The sequence below is a fragment of the Maniola jurtina genome, chromosome 28 (genome assembly GCF_905333055.1).
Source record: "Maniola jurtina chromosome 28, ilManJurt1.1, whole genome shotgun sequence".
Classification (NCBI taxonomy): Eukaryota; Metazoa; Arthropoda; class Insecta; order Lepidoptera; family Nymphalidae; genus Maniola; species Maniola jurtina.
The window spans coordinates 4,151,965-4,165,538 of NC_060056.1; the positions used below are offsets into that span (position 1 = coordinate 4,151,965).

General features: G+C 38.5%; 2 protein-coding genes across 2 annotated transcripts; one reads left to right on the forward strand and one right to left on the reverse strand.

The window, feature by feature from the left end:
- Positions 1 to 1,797: 1,797 nt before the first annotated feature.
- On the reverse strand, positions 1,798 to 11,507 carry LOC123879563 (juvenile hormone esterase-like). The gene is made up of 3 exons (XM_045927339.1): positions 11,292 to 11,507; positions 2,997 to 4,288; positions 1,798 to 2,015 (listed from the first exon to the last, which is right to left on the reverse strand). The coding sequence occupies exons 1-3, from the start codon at positions 11,475 to 11,477 to the stop codon at positions 1,856 to 1,858; spliced, it is 1,638 nt and encodes a 545-aa protein (XP_045783295.1). The 5' UTR covers positions 11,478 to 11,507; the 3' UTR covers positions 1,798 to 1,855.
- Positions 11,508 to 12,035: 528 nt separating this feature from the next.
- LOC123879590 (PR domain zinc finger protein 5-like) lies at positions 12,036 to 13,216 on the forward strand. The gene has a single exon (XM_045927387.1). The coding sequence runs from the start codon at positions 12,367 to 12,369 to the stop codon at positions 12,907 to 12,909; it is 543 nt and encodes a 180-aa protein (XP_045783343.1). The 5' UTR covers positions 12,036 to 12,366; the 3' UTR covers positions 12,910 to 13,216.
- The last annotated feature ends 358 nt before the right edge of the window (positions 13,217 to 13,574 follow it).

Sequence of the window (13,574 nt, forward strand, 5' to 3'; positions counted from 1 at the left end):
TCGACCGTAAAATATATCTATTTATATGATTTTTATGAATAAATTAAGTATATATCATGTATTATTCTTTAAAATTACAATTTGTCGGTATTGTATCATATTTTTTTATTCACTTACCTAAAATTATATTTTTTAATAGTGATTTGATGATGATTCAATAAAAATTTGAAACTAAGTGATCATCACCTAGTTTCAAATTTTTATTGATTTTTATTAATTATTAATTAGTCACAGTTTTTATGAGGAAATTATTGATTAATTATTGATAATTGTATTAGTGTCGAAAGAAACTTATATTTCACGCACAAATAAGTTAAGTAGAATCTACATGTTAGAAATTATTTATTCAAGAAATGTTACCTACTTAAAATTAGTCTTAAAGTACATACCTATTTTAATATCCCATAGATTTTTTAATAAAATTGTTAGAAATTAATTTGGTGTTTTCTTTAGCGAATATAACACAAGTGTAAATTAAAAATTTACAACATGTATGCATGTATTAGTTTACAAATTGCGAAAAACCAAATTAAATTTGAATTTCGTGGGCAGGCCCGTCTCATGTCCCTTAAATTAAAAATTTATTACACCCCCGACAAGTGAAGGTAACTAGAAAAGAACTGATAACTTTCAAATGGCTAAACCGATTTTGTTGAATTAGGTATAGCTAAGAACACTCTCGATCAAGCCACATTTCAAACAAAAAACACTAAATTGAAATCGGTTCATTGGTTTAGGAGCTACGTTGCCACAGCAGACAGATGCACAGATACACGCATCAAACTTATAACACCCCTCTTTTTGGGTCGGGGGTTAAAAAGAAAGTACGAGACATCATTATCAAGCATACCTACTATATAAGCATTTAGGTATGGTGAAACTTTTTGTTGCAACATTTAAGGTCCTACGTGGATTTAGGATTTAGATTTTGAAAATAAATAAAACAAGAAATTTAGATTTAAAAGTAAGTAACTATAATTATGAACAAATAAATTATTACAAAACTAAATATTTTTTTACATAACGCCTGATTAAAATTGCTCGTCAGGATATTATTATCATATCCACAGCGTACCTACTACCTAGTACCTACCATAGCTATATAAAGTATTTATTTGGATTTCTGTGGTACCTACCCTACGTTGTATTGTAAACTGTTACGTAATAATCCGTAACTCAGTGGGCATAAACCATTTAGAGTGGTCAACCAATCGCAAACATGTTTTCAAAAAATATTCGAAATTCAATTTAAAAATGTCTTCAAAAAACTTACGAAATTCAATTCAAAAACTTTTTCAAAGGACTTCGTCTGTGTTGGTGTTAGCTGGCGGGCGTGCTCTGCCTTTTTGGAGTGTTTTTTTGTTAAAACTGACTGGTAAGCGCTCTAAGGGAGTGCCGTGCGTATGTCGGCGAGCGCCGGCACAGATGGGGTCCATACTTGTATAGTTTAATTAACTTGTTACACTTACAAATAACTACAAACTTGACATTGGCTAATCTTTGCAAAGCCAGACGAGAGAGAGAAAAAAAAAAAAAAAAACTTTTTCAAAACGCATTCGAAATTCAATTTAAAAACTTTGTCAAAACGCATTCGAAATTCGATTCAAAAATATATTTTCAAAAACATTCGAAATTCGAAAACGTAGGTTTCCGTTTGTGATTGGTTGGTGATTCAAAATGGTTAACGCCCACTGAGTTGTTGTCTTTGTCATATTTTGTAAATGTAGGAATTATGATTACAGATCAAAGATAGCCCGCTATACTAACTTCTCTTCGTGGATATAGTAAAAGTCCAAGAAGAACGTTAAACTGCTGGTCATGCTGGTTGATTTCGTAAAAAATATATTATCATAGTTTATTCCTTGGGAATGTCAGCGCCATATTTGTAATAGAAATGCCTCCAGAAGTAGGCTCTATCTGGTGTTAAGGGGGCTACGTATTGCGGTTCCAGGTTTATTTCCAGGTGGTGGGGATACGGCAGCCATTCGCCATTGCTGGGGTCCGGGGTTGGTGATCTGCAAACGATAAAAAAGTAAAAAATAAATAAAAATCTGTTTTAGAATATACAAGTAAAGCCCTTTCATATGATACCGCACTTGGTATAGTTATCTAACTTTGAAATATTTTTTTGTGATGTTATCAAAAATTCACGGTTTTTGGAATTTTTCTTTTAATGCTGGACCTACCTACCTGCCTAATTTCATGATTCTAGGTCAACGGGAAGTAGGTACTGTAGGTTTTCTTAACAGGCAGACAGACAGAGACACAATGAAGTGATCCTTTATGGGTTCCTTTTTTTCTTTTGAGGTACGAAACCCTAAAAATCAAAGAGTTCCGCATAATTTTTCAAAGTCACGAGAGTCATATATTTTAAAGAAGTTATAGTCTATAGTGGGGTATCATATAAAAGGGCTTTACTTGTATATTCTAAAACAGATTTATTTTTACGTATAACTACGTTTTTCATTTATCGTCTAAAATGTCGAAAAAATACCCGAATACGGAACACTCGGTGCGCGAGTCCGACTCGCTTTTGGCCGGTTATTCGGGATAAATGTAGCTAATGTTTGTGTAAATTCAGGGTATAAACTATTACCACTCTCGGTAAAATCGGTTCAGTTATTGTGACGTGAAAGAGTATCACACTTGATACTATCACACTAATAATATTATAAAGGCGAAAGTTTGTATGTGTGTGTGTGTGTGTGTGTGTGTGTGTGTGTGTGTGTGTGTGTGTGTGTGTGTGTGTGTGTGTGTGTGTGTGTGTGTGTATGTTTGTTACTCCTTCACGCAAAAACCACTGGACGGATTTGGCTGAAATTCAGAATGGAGATAGTTAGATAATATCCTGGATTAAGCACATAGGCTACTTTTTATCCCGGAAAATCAAAGAGTTCCCACGGGATTTCGAAAAACCTAAATCCACGCGGACGAAGTCGCGGGCGTCAACTAGTAAAATATAAAAACACAATTACCTACACATAATTTAAACTTACCCAAACTTAGCGAAATTGGTCCACATCATAGTCATAAAAGTGATGATCCTTGCATCGTTCTCATCTATCGGCAAAGGCATCCTTTCCAATTCAAAAACGTAGTACAGCTCATCCCTATTGGCTGTGGCAGGCAAACTGCTATTCGTTAATAATCTCCCAAGATTTCTGTTACCTATATAACTAAATATATATTCGTATAATGGCATATCAGTACTATTAGTGTAAAGTTCTGAAAATAATGACATCGGTCCTACATATGAGAAATCTGTATTTAAATTTATAATCCCACCAACCAATGCTTCGTCAGAAGTTATATTTGTGAAATAAGTATCTCTAATTATAGTCCGGAATTCCTCTTTTTCATCATCAGGAATTATTAAACTCCTTTGATCTAACACTGAAAAGTCTTCATTCTTGATCCTATCCATTTGACTAGTAATTGTATAATAGTCTAATGTACTAGTTAAACCTTCTACAGTATTAATACCGATTATAACTGGTACAGGATTGAAACATTTGTGTTTTGTACCGGTTGCTAGTATATTAAAAGGGGTATCTATCAAAAATGCTTCTTCATCTTCAAAAACTTCTTCGACTGATGGTAGGAAATATGATTTTGCATTCATTTGTTTGCTAATAGCTTCTTCCACCTTGTTTATTGGTGTGTTTGTGTAAATTTCGAGGAGTTTGTCAACTTTTTTGGTATTAAAGCCTAAAGATTTGGCTAATTGGCTCGCTGTGGTTATTGGTTTTGGATCGAAAGCTTGTGGAGTGAATGGCGTCCCACTTTCCGATATAACTCTATTAAATAAACCCTTTGTTGTATCTGTTAGAGTTAGATAGATAGCTGCTAAGCCTCCGCTTCCTTGGCCAAAAACGGTTATATTATCTGGATCTCCATTAAAGTTTTCTATGTTTTCTTTAATCCATCTTAATGCTGCTCTAATATCTTTAAGTCCAGCGTTTCCTGGTGCTTCAGGGATGCCTAGATTTAGGAAACCATAGATGTTTAACCTGTAGTTGACAGAGACAACTATTACTCCATGACTCAGGAGATATTCAGGTCCATAGAAGTTTGAAGAGCTAGAACCGATGCCGAAGTCTCCTCCGTGGAGGAAGACCATGACAGGGAAAGTGGTGTTGAGGAAGGAGGGAACGTAAACGTTGAGGATGAGGCAGTCTTCATTGTCGCTAGGGGCAGCTAAAGGATCGTGGGTTGGGAATTGGGGACAAATGACGTCACGGCTATCTGCTTTGTAGACCCCAGAAAATTTTGGTGGTGGTAATGGTGCCTGGAAATTAAAAGAGATTGGATAATTTATAACGAGGCAGTCGCCAGCGCATCTTGGATGAGTCACCGTGGCCTACGTGACCGGACGCTCGTAGGCATCAGCGAAACTTCGCGAACATTCTACGAGGACGGTCAATCGACGCGGCCTGCGACGCTTCGCCCCACTCCGACCGCCTCCTGCCGTTCGCTAATAAATACGCCGCGCCGGCCACCGAGCCGGCAGTTCGACTGGGAGCGCCGCTCGCCGCCAAAGTCGGAACGTGGTTAGACGCTTACGACTGGCGGGTGGTGATACCAGCGAACGAGACAGGAGGTGTTGACGAGCCGTCTCGTCAGCTCCGCCGATATCCCCGCTCCCCCCTCGCGTTTCCCTCCGTAGTGCGTAGTCTGCCGGCCGCCGGCGGCCGAGTGTTGTTAGGATAATTAGAACCCGTGTAGGATAGGTACCTAGGTTTAAGATTTAACACTGTAAGAATCCAATAAACGCCGAAGGGCGTTAGTGTATACCGTCCGTGTTTAATTTACCTTCCCTCAACCCGGCTAGGGACAACTGACGGGAGGTAGGTTCGACCCCTGCTCCTCCATGTACGTAGCGAGGCAAGGCAGGACTCACCTGAGCTAGCCCGCTACGTTACATTGGCGCCCATCCGAAAAACCCACCCGACCGTCCGGGATTCACGCGCGTCGCATAGACCCGGTCGTATCCGTTTCCGAATAATATTCCGTAAAGATTAAAGATACGCCCTGCTACATCGCAGTGGCATCCGATCCGAGAGGAGACAGGGAAAACACACAGGTAACACTTTTATTTAAATTCGAGTGATTTGAAAGCATTAACGAATATAAACCCTTGCACAAAGTCGGCCCGTACAGTTCGAGTTCGACTGTAAGGGTGAATATTCGACCGCGAAACTCAATAAAAACTCACAAGAATAGAATCGCGAGAATTGGATGCTTATCCAGGATTAGTTGGCTCGGGGGTTCCGAGAAGATAAATCCAAGATCAGCTCCACATCGTAACAAAATACCACACAACACAGACACACAAGGGGGAAAATAAGAAAAATCAAAAAAACGCGTTAACGGATATAAACTCTTGCAAAAAGTTGACTCGTACCTACAGTTCGAGTTCGACTGTAAGTGTGAGTATCCGACCGAAATATAATAGTGAAAACCTAGAAATCCGACAATTAAAGGCGCGAGTTATATGCTTATCCAGGATTAGTCGGCTCGGGGGTCCCGAGAAGATAAATCTGAGGATAAGCATCCGACCGAATTAATAAAACGAGGGGGAAAAAATTATCGATATATATAGTCATAATATTCCGTTACCGATAAAATATAAAGTATAAAGTCTAAAAGAGGAGATACATAAGATATAAAATATAGATAGATGGAGTACCGTCCACTCATCCTTTGAGAGATAGATACAAACTAAAAATAATCCGTTACCGTTACCGTTTCATATAATAATCCGTTACCATTTCATCCGTACGATATAATAATCCGTTACCGTTCAAAAGAAAGATTAAGAAATAAACGAGTTAACCGTCATTCTCTGTAATTATAGTCATATTTTACCGTTGTCACCGGTATCGAAAGTGATCGTTACCGGTACCGTTCTGTCCGTTACCGTAGAAGATAAAATAATAACCCGTCATTTAGTTAACATAAACCAGATTGCTTAATATAGAAATTCTTAAACAAGATAGAAATAAGTAAACCATAGTAGTAAAAGAAGATAATGCCCACGGCCTGGATATACGCACTAAATAAACAAAAATTAATCGAAGAACTAGAAAATAGAAATATACCGGTTACACCCACGAGTACAGTCGACGAATTGCGTAAGCAATTATCACAGATAATCAAAACCGACAAAGAAACGTTCAAAGACTGCACAATGGGGAACGAAGAGGAAATGAAAGAATTAGATAAGGCCATATCCCGCTGGAAGATCCATTACGATACAACAGGGGACGCCGCCGAATTTCTGGAAAGAATAGAGGAACTAGCAGATACGTTAAAGGTCAATAAAGACAAAATAATACATCTAATACCCAGATGTCTTAACGGAAAAGCATCACTATGGTACAGAAACAACAACCAGTATTGGAAAACCTGGGAAGATTTCACAGAAAACTTTAAACTATATTATTACCCGAGGAATTATGAGAAAAATCTTTTAGAAACAATCATAAATAGACGACAACGACCTTGGGAAAACTTCGTACAATATTTGACCGATATACAAACGCTCATGAGAAGATACGGAAAGCTTACACCGGAACAACAACTAGAAAGAATATACGACAATATGAAGTCTAATTACCAATACTATATAAAGAGAAGAGACTTTGATACAATTACGGAACTTATTCAGCTAGCAAGGGACTACGAAAAGATAAACACAGACCGATACAAAGAAAGGTACACAAGGACAAATTATCAACACAGAGAAACCCGAACAGAACAAAACGATAAAACGTCAGAAAACCCGAAACCAGAAGACCATAAAAAGAACGGAAAACTGGTCAACCAAGATTACGATCCGAATACCTGCTGCTGGAAATGTGGGAAGAAAAACCACAAAGCCCAGGAATGTCGGAATAAACAGGTCATATTCTGCAGCAGATGCGGTCTTCTAGGAAAATTGACGAAGAACTGCTGTAAAGAAACAGGCAAAACGAACAGAGTTAAACAAGCATATACAACAAACATACAAGTGGGAAAGGACAAGAGGATCTTTACCAAGATAAAAATACACGGAAAACCGTTCAACGCGTTAGTAGATACAGGGTCAACAAATACCTACATCAACAAGGAAATCATGGAACACGTAAGAAAACACAATAAAGGAACAGTAAGGAAAGAAACAACAATAAAATTAGCAGACGGGTCCAAGGTAACGACAGATACAGCCGTAAACATTGAGTTAGAATTAAACGGAAGAGTCCTAACGCACCAAGTCATCTATCTCCCATCAACAACAGTAATGATAATGGGGATGGACCTGCTTACACGAATAGGACTTACAATAGACTGGAAACAGGCGACATGTGAGCACACAGAGACAATAAACCCGGAAGCAAAAGGGAACAAGACAAACACCCTTACCACCGAACAAAAAACCATACTACAGACCGTTCTGAAAGAAGAGTTCGAAAAAGCTGAAAGAAGCCCAAAAGGAAATACCTGGGTAAAACACGTAATAAAGCTAAAACATAAAGAACCAGTAAAGCAAAAATACTACCCGAGAAATCCGAAAATGCAAGAAAAAATTAACGAACACGTAAATCAAATGTTGGCAGATGGAATCATCGAGAGATCAAGCAGCCCGTATAGCTCACCAATAGTGATGGCCAAAAAGGATAATGGCCAATACCGATTTTGCATAGACTTCAGAAGAATAAACGAAATTACCGAAAAAGACGCCTACCCGATACCCCAAATAGACGACACACTAGAAAAGCTAAGTAAAGGAAAATATTTTTCAAAATTCGACCTAAAGAATGGCTACTGGAACGTCCCACTAGACGAGACAAGCAAACCAATAACGGCGTTCACGGTACCAGGAAGAGGACTATTCCAATTCAGAGTTATGCCATTCGGACTACATTCAAGTGGTGCAACATTTCAGAGATTATTAGATAGAGTGATAGGCCCAGAATTAGAACCAAACGCCTACGTATATCTAGACGACATAATAGTCTGCAGCAAAACATTTGACGAACACATAAAGCACTTAAAAGAAATATTTAAACGAATCACCGACGCAGGTCTCAGAATAAACAAAGAAAAATGTGAGTTTTGCCAACACCAAGTAGAATACCTAGGTCACGTGATAACAAAGGAAGGTCTGAAGATGGATGAAGGGAAAATACAGGCGATAAAGCAACTCAGGGCACCGGAGAGCATAAAGGACATAAGGCGGTTTATAGGAATGACATCGTGGTATAGAAAATTCATTCCCAACTACGCAGAACTTACGTCACCATTGGTAAAACTTCTAAGGAAAGACGAAAAATTCAACTGGGGAAAAGAACAACAAGAATGCTTCGAAAAAATAAAAAAATTACTCATAGAAGACCCCATCTTAACCAGAGCCGACTTCTCGAAACCATTCGTACTCCAAACAGATGCAAGCGACACAGGCCTCGGAGCCGTCTTAATGCAGGAGGAGGACGGACAGCAAAAGGTAGTAATGTACGCAAGTCGAACACTACAACCTCCAGAAACAAGATACTCAACCACGGAGAAGGAATGCCTTGCGGTAGTATGGGGAATAAGAAAGATGAGACCGTTCTTAGAAGGATACCACTTTACCATAATAACCGACCATCAAGCTCTCAAATGGCTAAACACCTTAAAAAACCCATCTGGTAGGCTAGCGAGATGGGCATTAGAACTACAACAATACAGTTTCGACATAGTATACAGACCAGGAAAACAAAATGTGATAGCGGACGAACTATCAAGAAACCCGGTATACACCACAACAGTGGAGAAAAAAGACTGGTACACAAAAAAATACGATAGCGTAACTAAGAATCCGGAATCAGAAACCGACTACTGCATACGCGAAGGAAAATTGTACAGAAGGATAATTAACCCACGTTACGGAGGAGAATTGGACCCGGCAACCGAATGGAAATTATGCGTAACTAACGCAGATAAGGAAAAAATATTACGTCAAAATCACGACGAACCGAACGCGGGCCATTTAGGTACATCAAAAACATTCAATAAAATTGCTTCGCGTTATTATTGGCCAGGTATCTTCAGAGATGTGGCAAAATACGTAAACCGGTGTGAAACGTGTCAAAAACACAAAAGTTCACAAGAAAAAAAACCTGGCCTAATGCACATTAAAAATGCGGAAGAACCGTGGCAAGTGGTCACAACCGACTTGATCGGACCGCTCCCACGATCCTCGAAAGGGTACCAGTGGATCATCGTTTTTCACGACAAGTTCACCAAATGGTCAGAAATAAAACCCTTAAGAACCGCAACCGCGAACACAGTAGTAAATGCTCTTAAGGAGTGCATCGTGATCAGATATGGGGGAATAAAAACACTACTAAGTGATAACGCAAAAATATTTATAAGCAAGCAGTTTAAAGATACACTACGAAAATATGGAATAGAACAAAAACTGACAGCTCCGTACACACCACAGTGTAACCCGACCGAGAGAGTGAATAGAACACTCGAAACCATGATAGCAGCGTTTATAGAAAAAAACCACAAGAAATGGGATGAATATTTAACCGAATTCAATTTCGCACTAAATACATCGATCCAAGAATCGACAAAATACACCCCAGCATTCTTGTTATTCGGCAGGGAATTAAGAAACATACACGACGAAAATCAATTCCCAACTCCCGCGTTAAAAGAAAAACAAAAACTAGAAGAAATCTATCAAATAGTCAGAAATAACCAAGACACCGCATCAAGTCAACAAAAAAACCATTACGACAAGTATCGACGCGAATGGAAACCGAGTATAAACGAACTAGTTTTGAAAAGAGACTACCCGTTATCAAACGCTAGCAAACAGTTTTGCGCCAAATTAGCACCGAAGTTCTCAGGACCATATAAGGTCATAGAACAAAAGTCACCCGTAATATTTTTACTAAAATGCCTCGAAGGCGGGAAAATATGTACGGCACACGTAAAAGATATGAAAAAATTCCATTCCTAAAATGGACCAAAGTCGTATCAGAATCGTATCGTAAGGTATAATGAATATCGTAATCGTATCGTATGGTATAATGAGATCATACCTAAGTACCGAACCGGCCGTACAGCCACTGAAAGTAACAAGATACCTAACTCTGTGATTTTTACAGGTAAAAATCCTCCGACGGGGGAGGGGGATATAACGAGGCAGTCGCCAGCGCATCTTGGATGAGTCACCGTGGCCTACGTGACCGGACGCTCGTAGGCATCAGCGAAACTTCGCGAACATTCTACGAGGACGGTCAATCGACGCGGCCTGCGACGCTTCGCCCCACTCCGACCGCCTCCTGCCGTTCGCTAATAAATACGCCGCGCCGGCCACCGAGCCGGCAGTTCGACTGGGAGCGCCGCTCGCCGCCAAAGTCGGAACGTGGTTAGACGCTTACGACTGGCGGGTGGTGATACCAGCGAACGAGACAGGAGGTGTTGACGAGCCGTCTCGTCAGCTCCGCCGATATCCCCGCTCCCCCCTCGCGTTTCCCTCCGTAGTGCGTAGTCTGCCGGCCGCCGGCGGCCGAGTGTTGTTAGGATAATTAGAACCCGTGTAGGATAGGTACCTAGGTTTAAGATTTAACACTGTAAGAATCCAATAAACGCCGAAGGGCGTTAGTGTATACCGTCCGTGTTTAATTTACCTTCCCTCAACCCGGCTAGGGACAACTGACGGGAGGTAGGTTCGACCCCTGCTCCTCCATGTACGTAGCGAGGCAAGGCAGGACTCACCTGAGCTAGCCCGCTACGTTACAAATTTTTAACTGAATTCTTAGTTATAAGGTACGAGTAGATAAAATGAGTGAACGACATAGCATAGAAGGCGCTTCCTAACAGTTGTAATTTGAAAATAGGGGCCATAAACTCACGTCTGTTTTGATTCATTCTGTATGTTATAAGACAGTCATTCTGTATGGTATAATGTCTTTAAATTGTCACTTTGAGCCAGTGGGCTCAAAGTGACAATTTAAAGACAGACGGAGCTTCAATCGAATTGAAGACGCGTGCGGTAGAGTATCTTACACTCACGATAGAGATTTTGTTACGCTATAATAGAGTTGTTGGAGTGTACAGAATATATTTCTATGCTTTGTCGTTCACTGTCATGGACCTATTAACTGTAAAAATAGAATTAATATAGGTACTCAACGCTGCCTTCAAACGATGACTGTTTAAAATCACAAGAATCAAATTATTATTGAGCGAACATTTATATAATTATGGAAAGAAAAATATTACCTAAGTAGTTAATATGAAAATATACTCACTCTAAATTTAACTGGAATGCCGTACCGAATACCGAGATATTCATAATAAAGACCGTTTTCCGCCAAACTACCCTCAATTTTACCCTCTGTTGTATGAACTATTTGCGTGTTTTCAAACGAAACCGCCTCGACAAAGATGGCGCCGAAAATGGCGGTAAATACGAATATTTGACAGGATGTACCCATTCCTCGTACGATTTTTAAAACTATAAATTTTATTTTTTAAACGGTCTTTTATATCGACAGGTGAAACAAATATAACGATACAGTCTAATTAATTGATTTTATATAATATTGAGCCTTATTTCAATGGTTTTCTAAAGAGTTATTTGAATTATATATCATTTGATATCGGAACGTGTTAGTTTGACTGTTTTTTCGTAACTTGTACGTGATCTCTGTAAATCTGATAAAAATCAGCGATTACTGAACTAAAAATGTAGTGTTAAGTAATTTTTAAGTAATAGATAACGTTATTATTCATCGTATTGTGGTATTAGGACACCTGTTCGGCGAAATTTTATGAATTGAACGGTATTTTCCAATCCCTACCTTATTATAGTATCAAAATATAACTAATGTCCTTCCATTTTATATAAAATTAATAAAATCATTTCCACAGGTAAACTCCAATTCTATGAAAAATATTCAAAGAAAGCCCAAAAACACAACAAAACATTAGAATTTTAGATTTTAGTTTATTTATTTTAGTTTTGTTGTAACTACATTCAAAGTTACCATAAGTAATAGTTAAATCAAACCATAAACCATCGCTTTCTGAACGTCATGTCAAATGCCTTTACATTTTGATTTTTTAACTTTTGAGTTTGACAACTTTGACATTTTCCTATAATTTCAAGCTGCAATTAACGTTTCTAAAAATTCGTAAATCATACAAAAATTTATCAAATTAAGCGATTAATTACTAAATTACCCGCAAACACAACGATCGAGTGCATCCATACAGTTAAATTCACAATTGGAATACAATTGGAAAACCATCAGTTGCATACGTGTAGAATTTTGATGTTCAACACAATGCATTAATATTTTTCTTGCTAAAAACGACTCAGTTATGAATAAAAAACCCACTAGAACCGGTCCAAGGATTCGCATCACCCGTCCAGCTAACAGAAAGAAGGAGGAATTGCCAAAGCAGGAAGACAAAAGTTTTATTTACACCTGCCAGTACTGTCGTGTGAAATTCACTCAGAACAGCCAATTCTTCCGTCACATGACCACTAACCATCAAACTCAACAGAAAGAGGCTACTTTCGAGTGTAATGAGTGTCAAATTGTGTTCTCCAAGAAGGCTACCCTGGATTTACACTGTCAAACTCACCATCAGAAAAGCAGTAAGTCAAAATGTGAATCGTGTGCTATAACATTTAAATCTCGGTACTGTTTACGTCGTCACATGAAACTGAAGCAGTTGCTAGCTGAAAACGCGTGTTTGAAATGCCAGAAAAAGTTCACAACTAAGGATAGACTGCTGAAACATATGACTAATAAACATACATTCAAAAATGTGACGTACGATTGTGATCATTGCCCTCTAAAGTTCAAAGCTAAGCAGTCTCTGCTCACACATCTGGATCGGATACACAAGAGGTTATGATTTTTTGGATAATTTTTAGTTTAGCTTAAGATTTTGATGTAAGTCTGTGGGTTTTTTTTTTGTATATGAATGTTACCCTAAAATCTCAGTTACTCTCTCTATGCATCACAGAATACTTGATAGTACCTTACAGGAATGGAATACTTACTCCTCGACGTTTAAATAAATATAGGGACAAATGGGGATGCCTATGTGAAAAATAAATTATTTCTTTGTAATCATTTAATAGAGCCTAGAGCCTTCCAAAATTCGTGAAATCCACATTCGATGCTAGTTATAAGTTTGCTAACCATTTTAAACGATTTAACTTAAAAAGTATGTTAAATTATTTCAAATGTTATGACGTCACTGTGAATTTCATACAAGCTCCCTTACTAAGCGAGCGTTTTGATGTTTGATAAAAAGTCGCTGATTTGACTAGTAGTCATCACCCCTATTGCTGTGTTTACACAGTACAAGTAACTTACCAGTGTGAACTTTCACAGGTTTTATTGTTAGAGAACACTTGTATTTAGCTTATTACATGCTTATGCAGGCTGGGTTCACATGGAATCATGTGACCCAAGAAATACACCTACTGCGTGTCCCTGACTGCTCTAATGTAACTCTTATCTCTTCTGAGAGAGAGAGATGAACTATGCAATAGAAAGAGAGGCATTAATTAA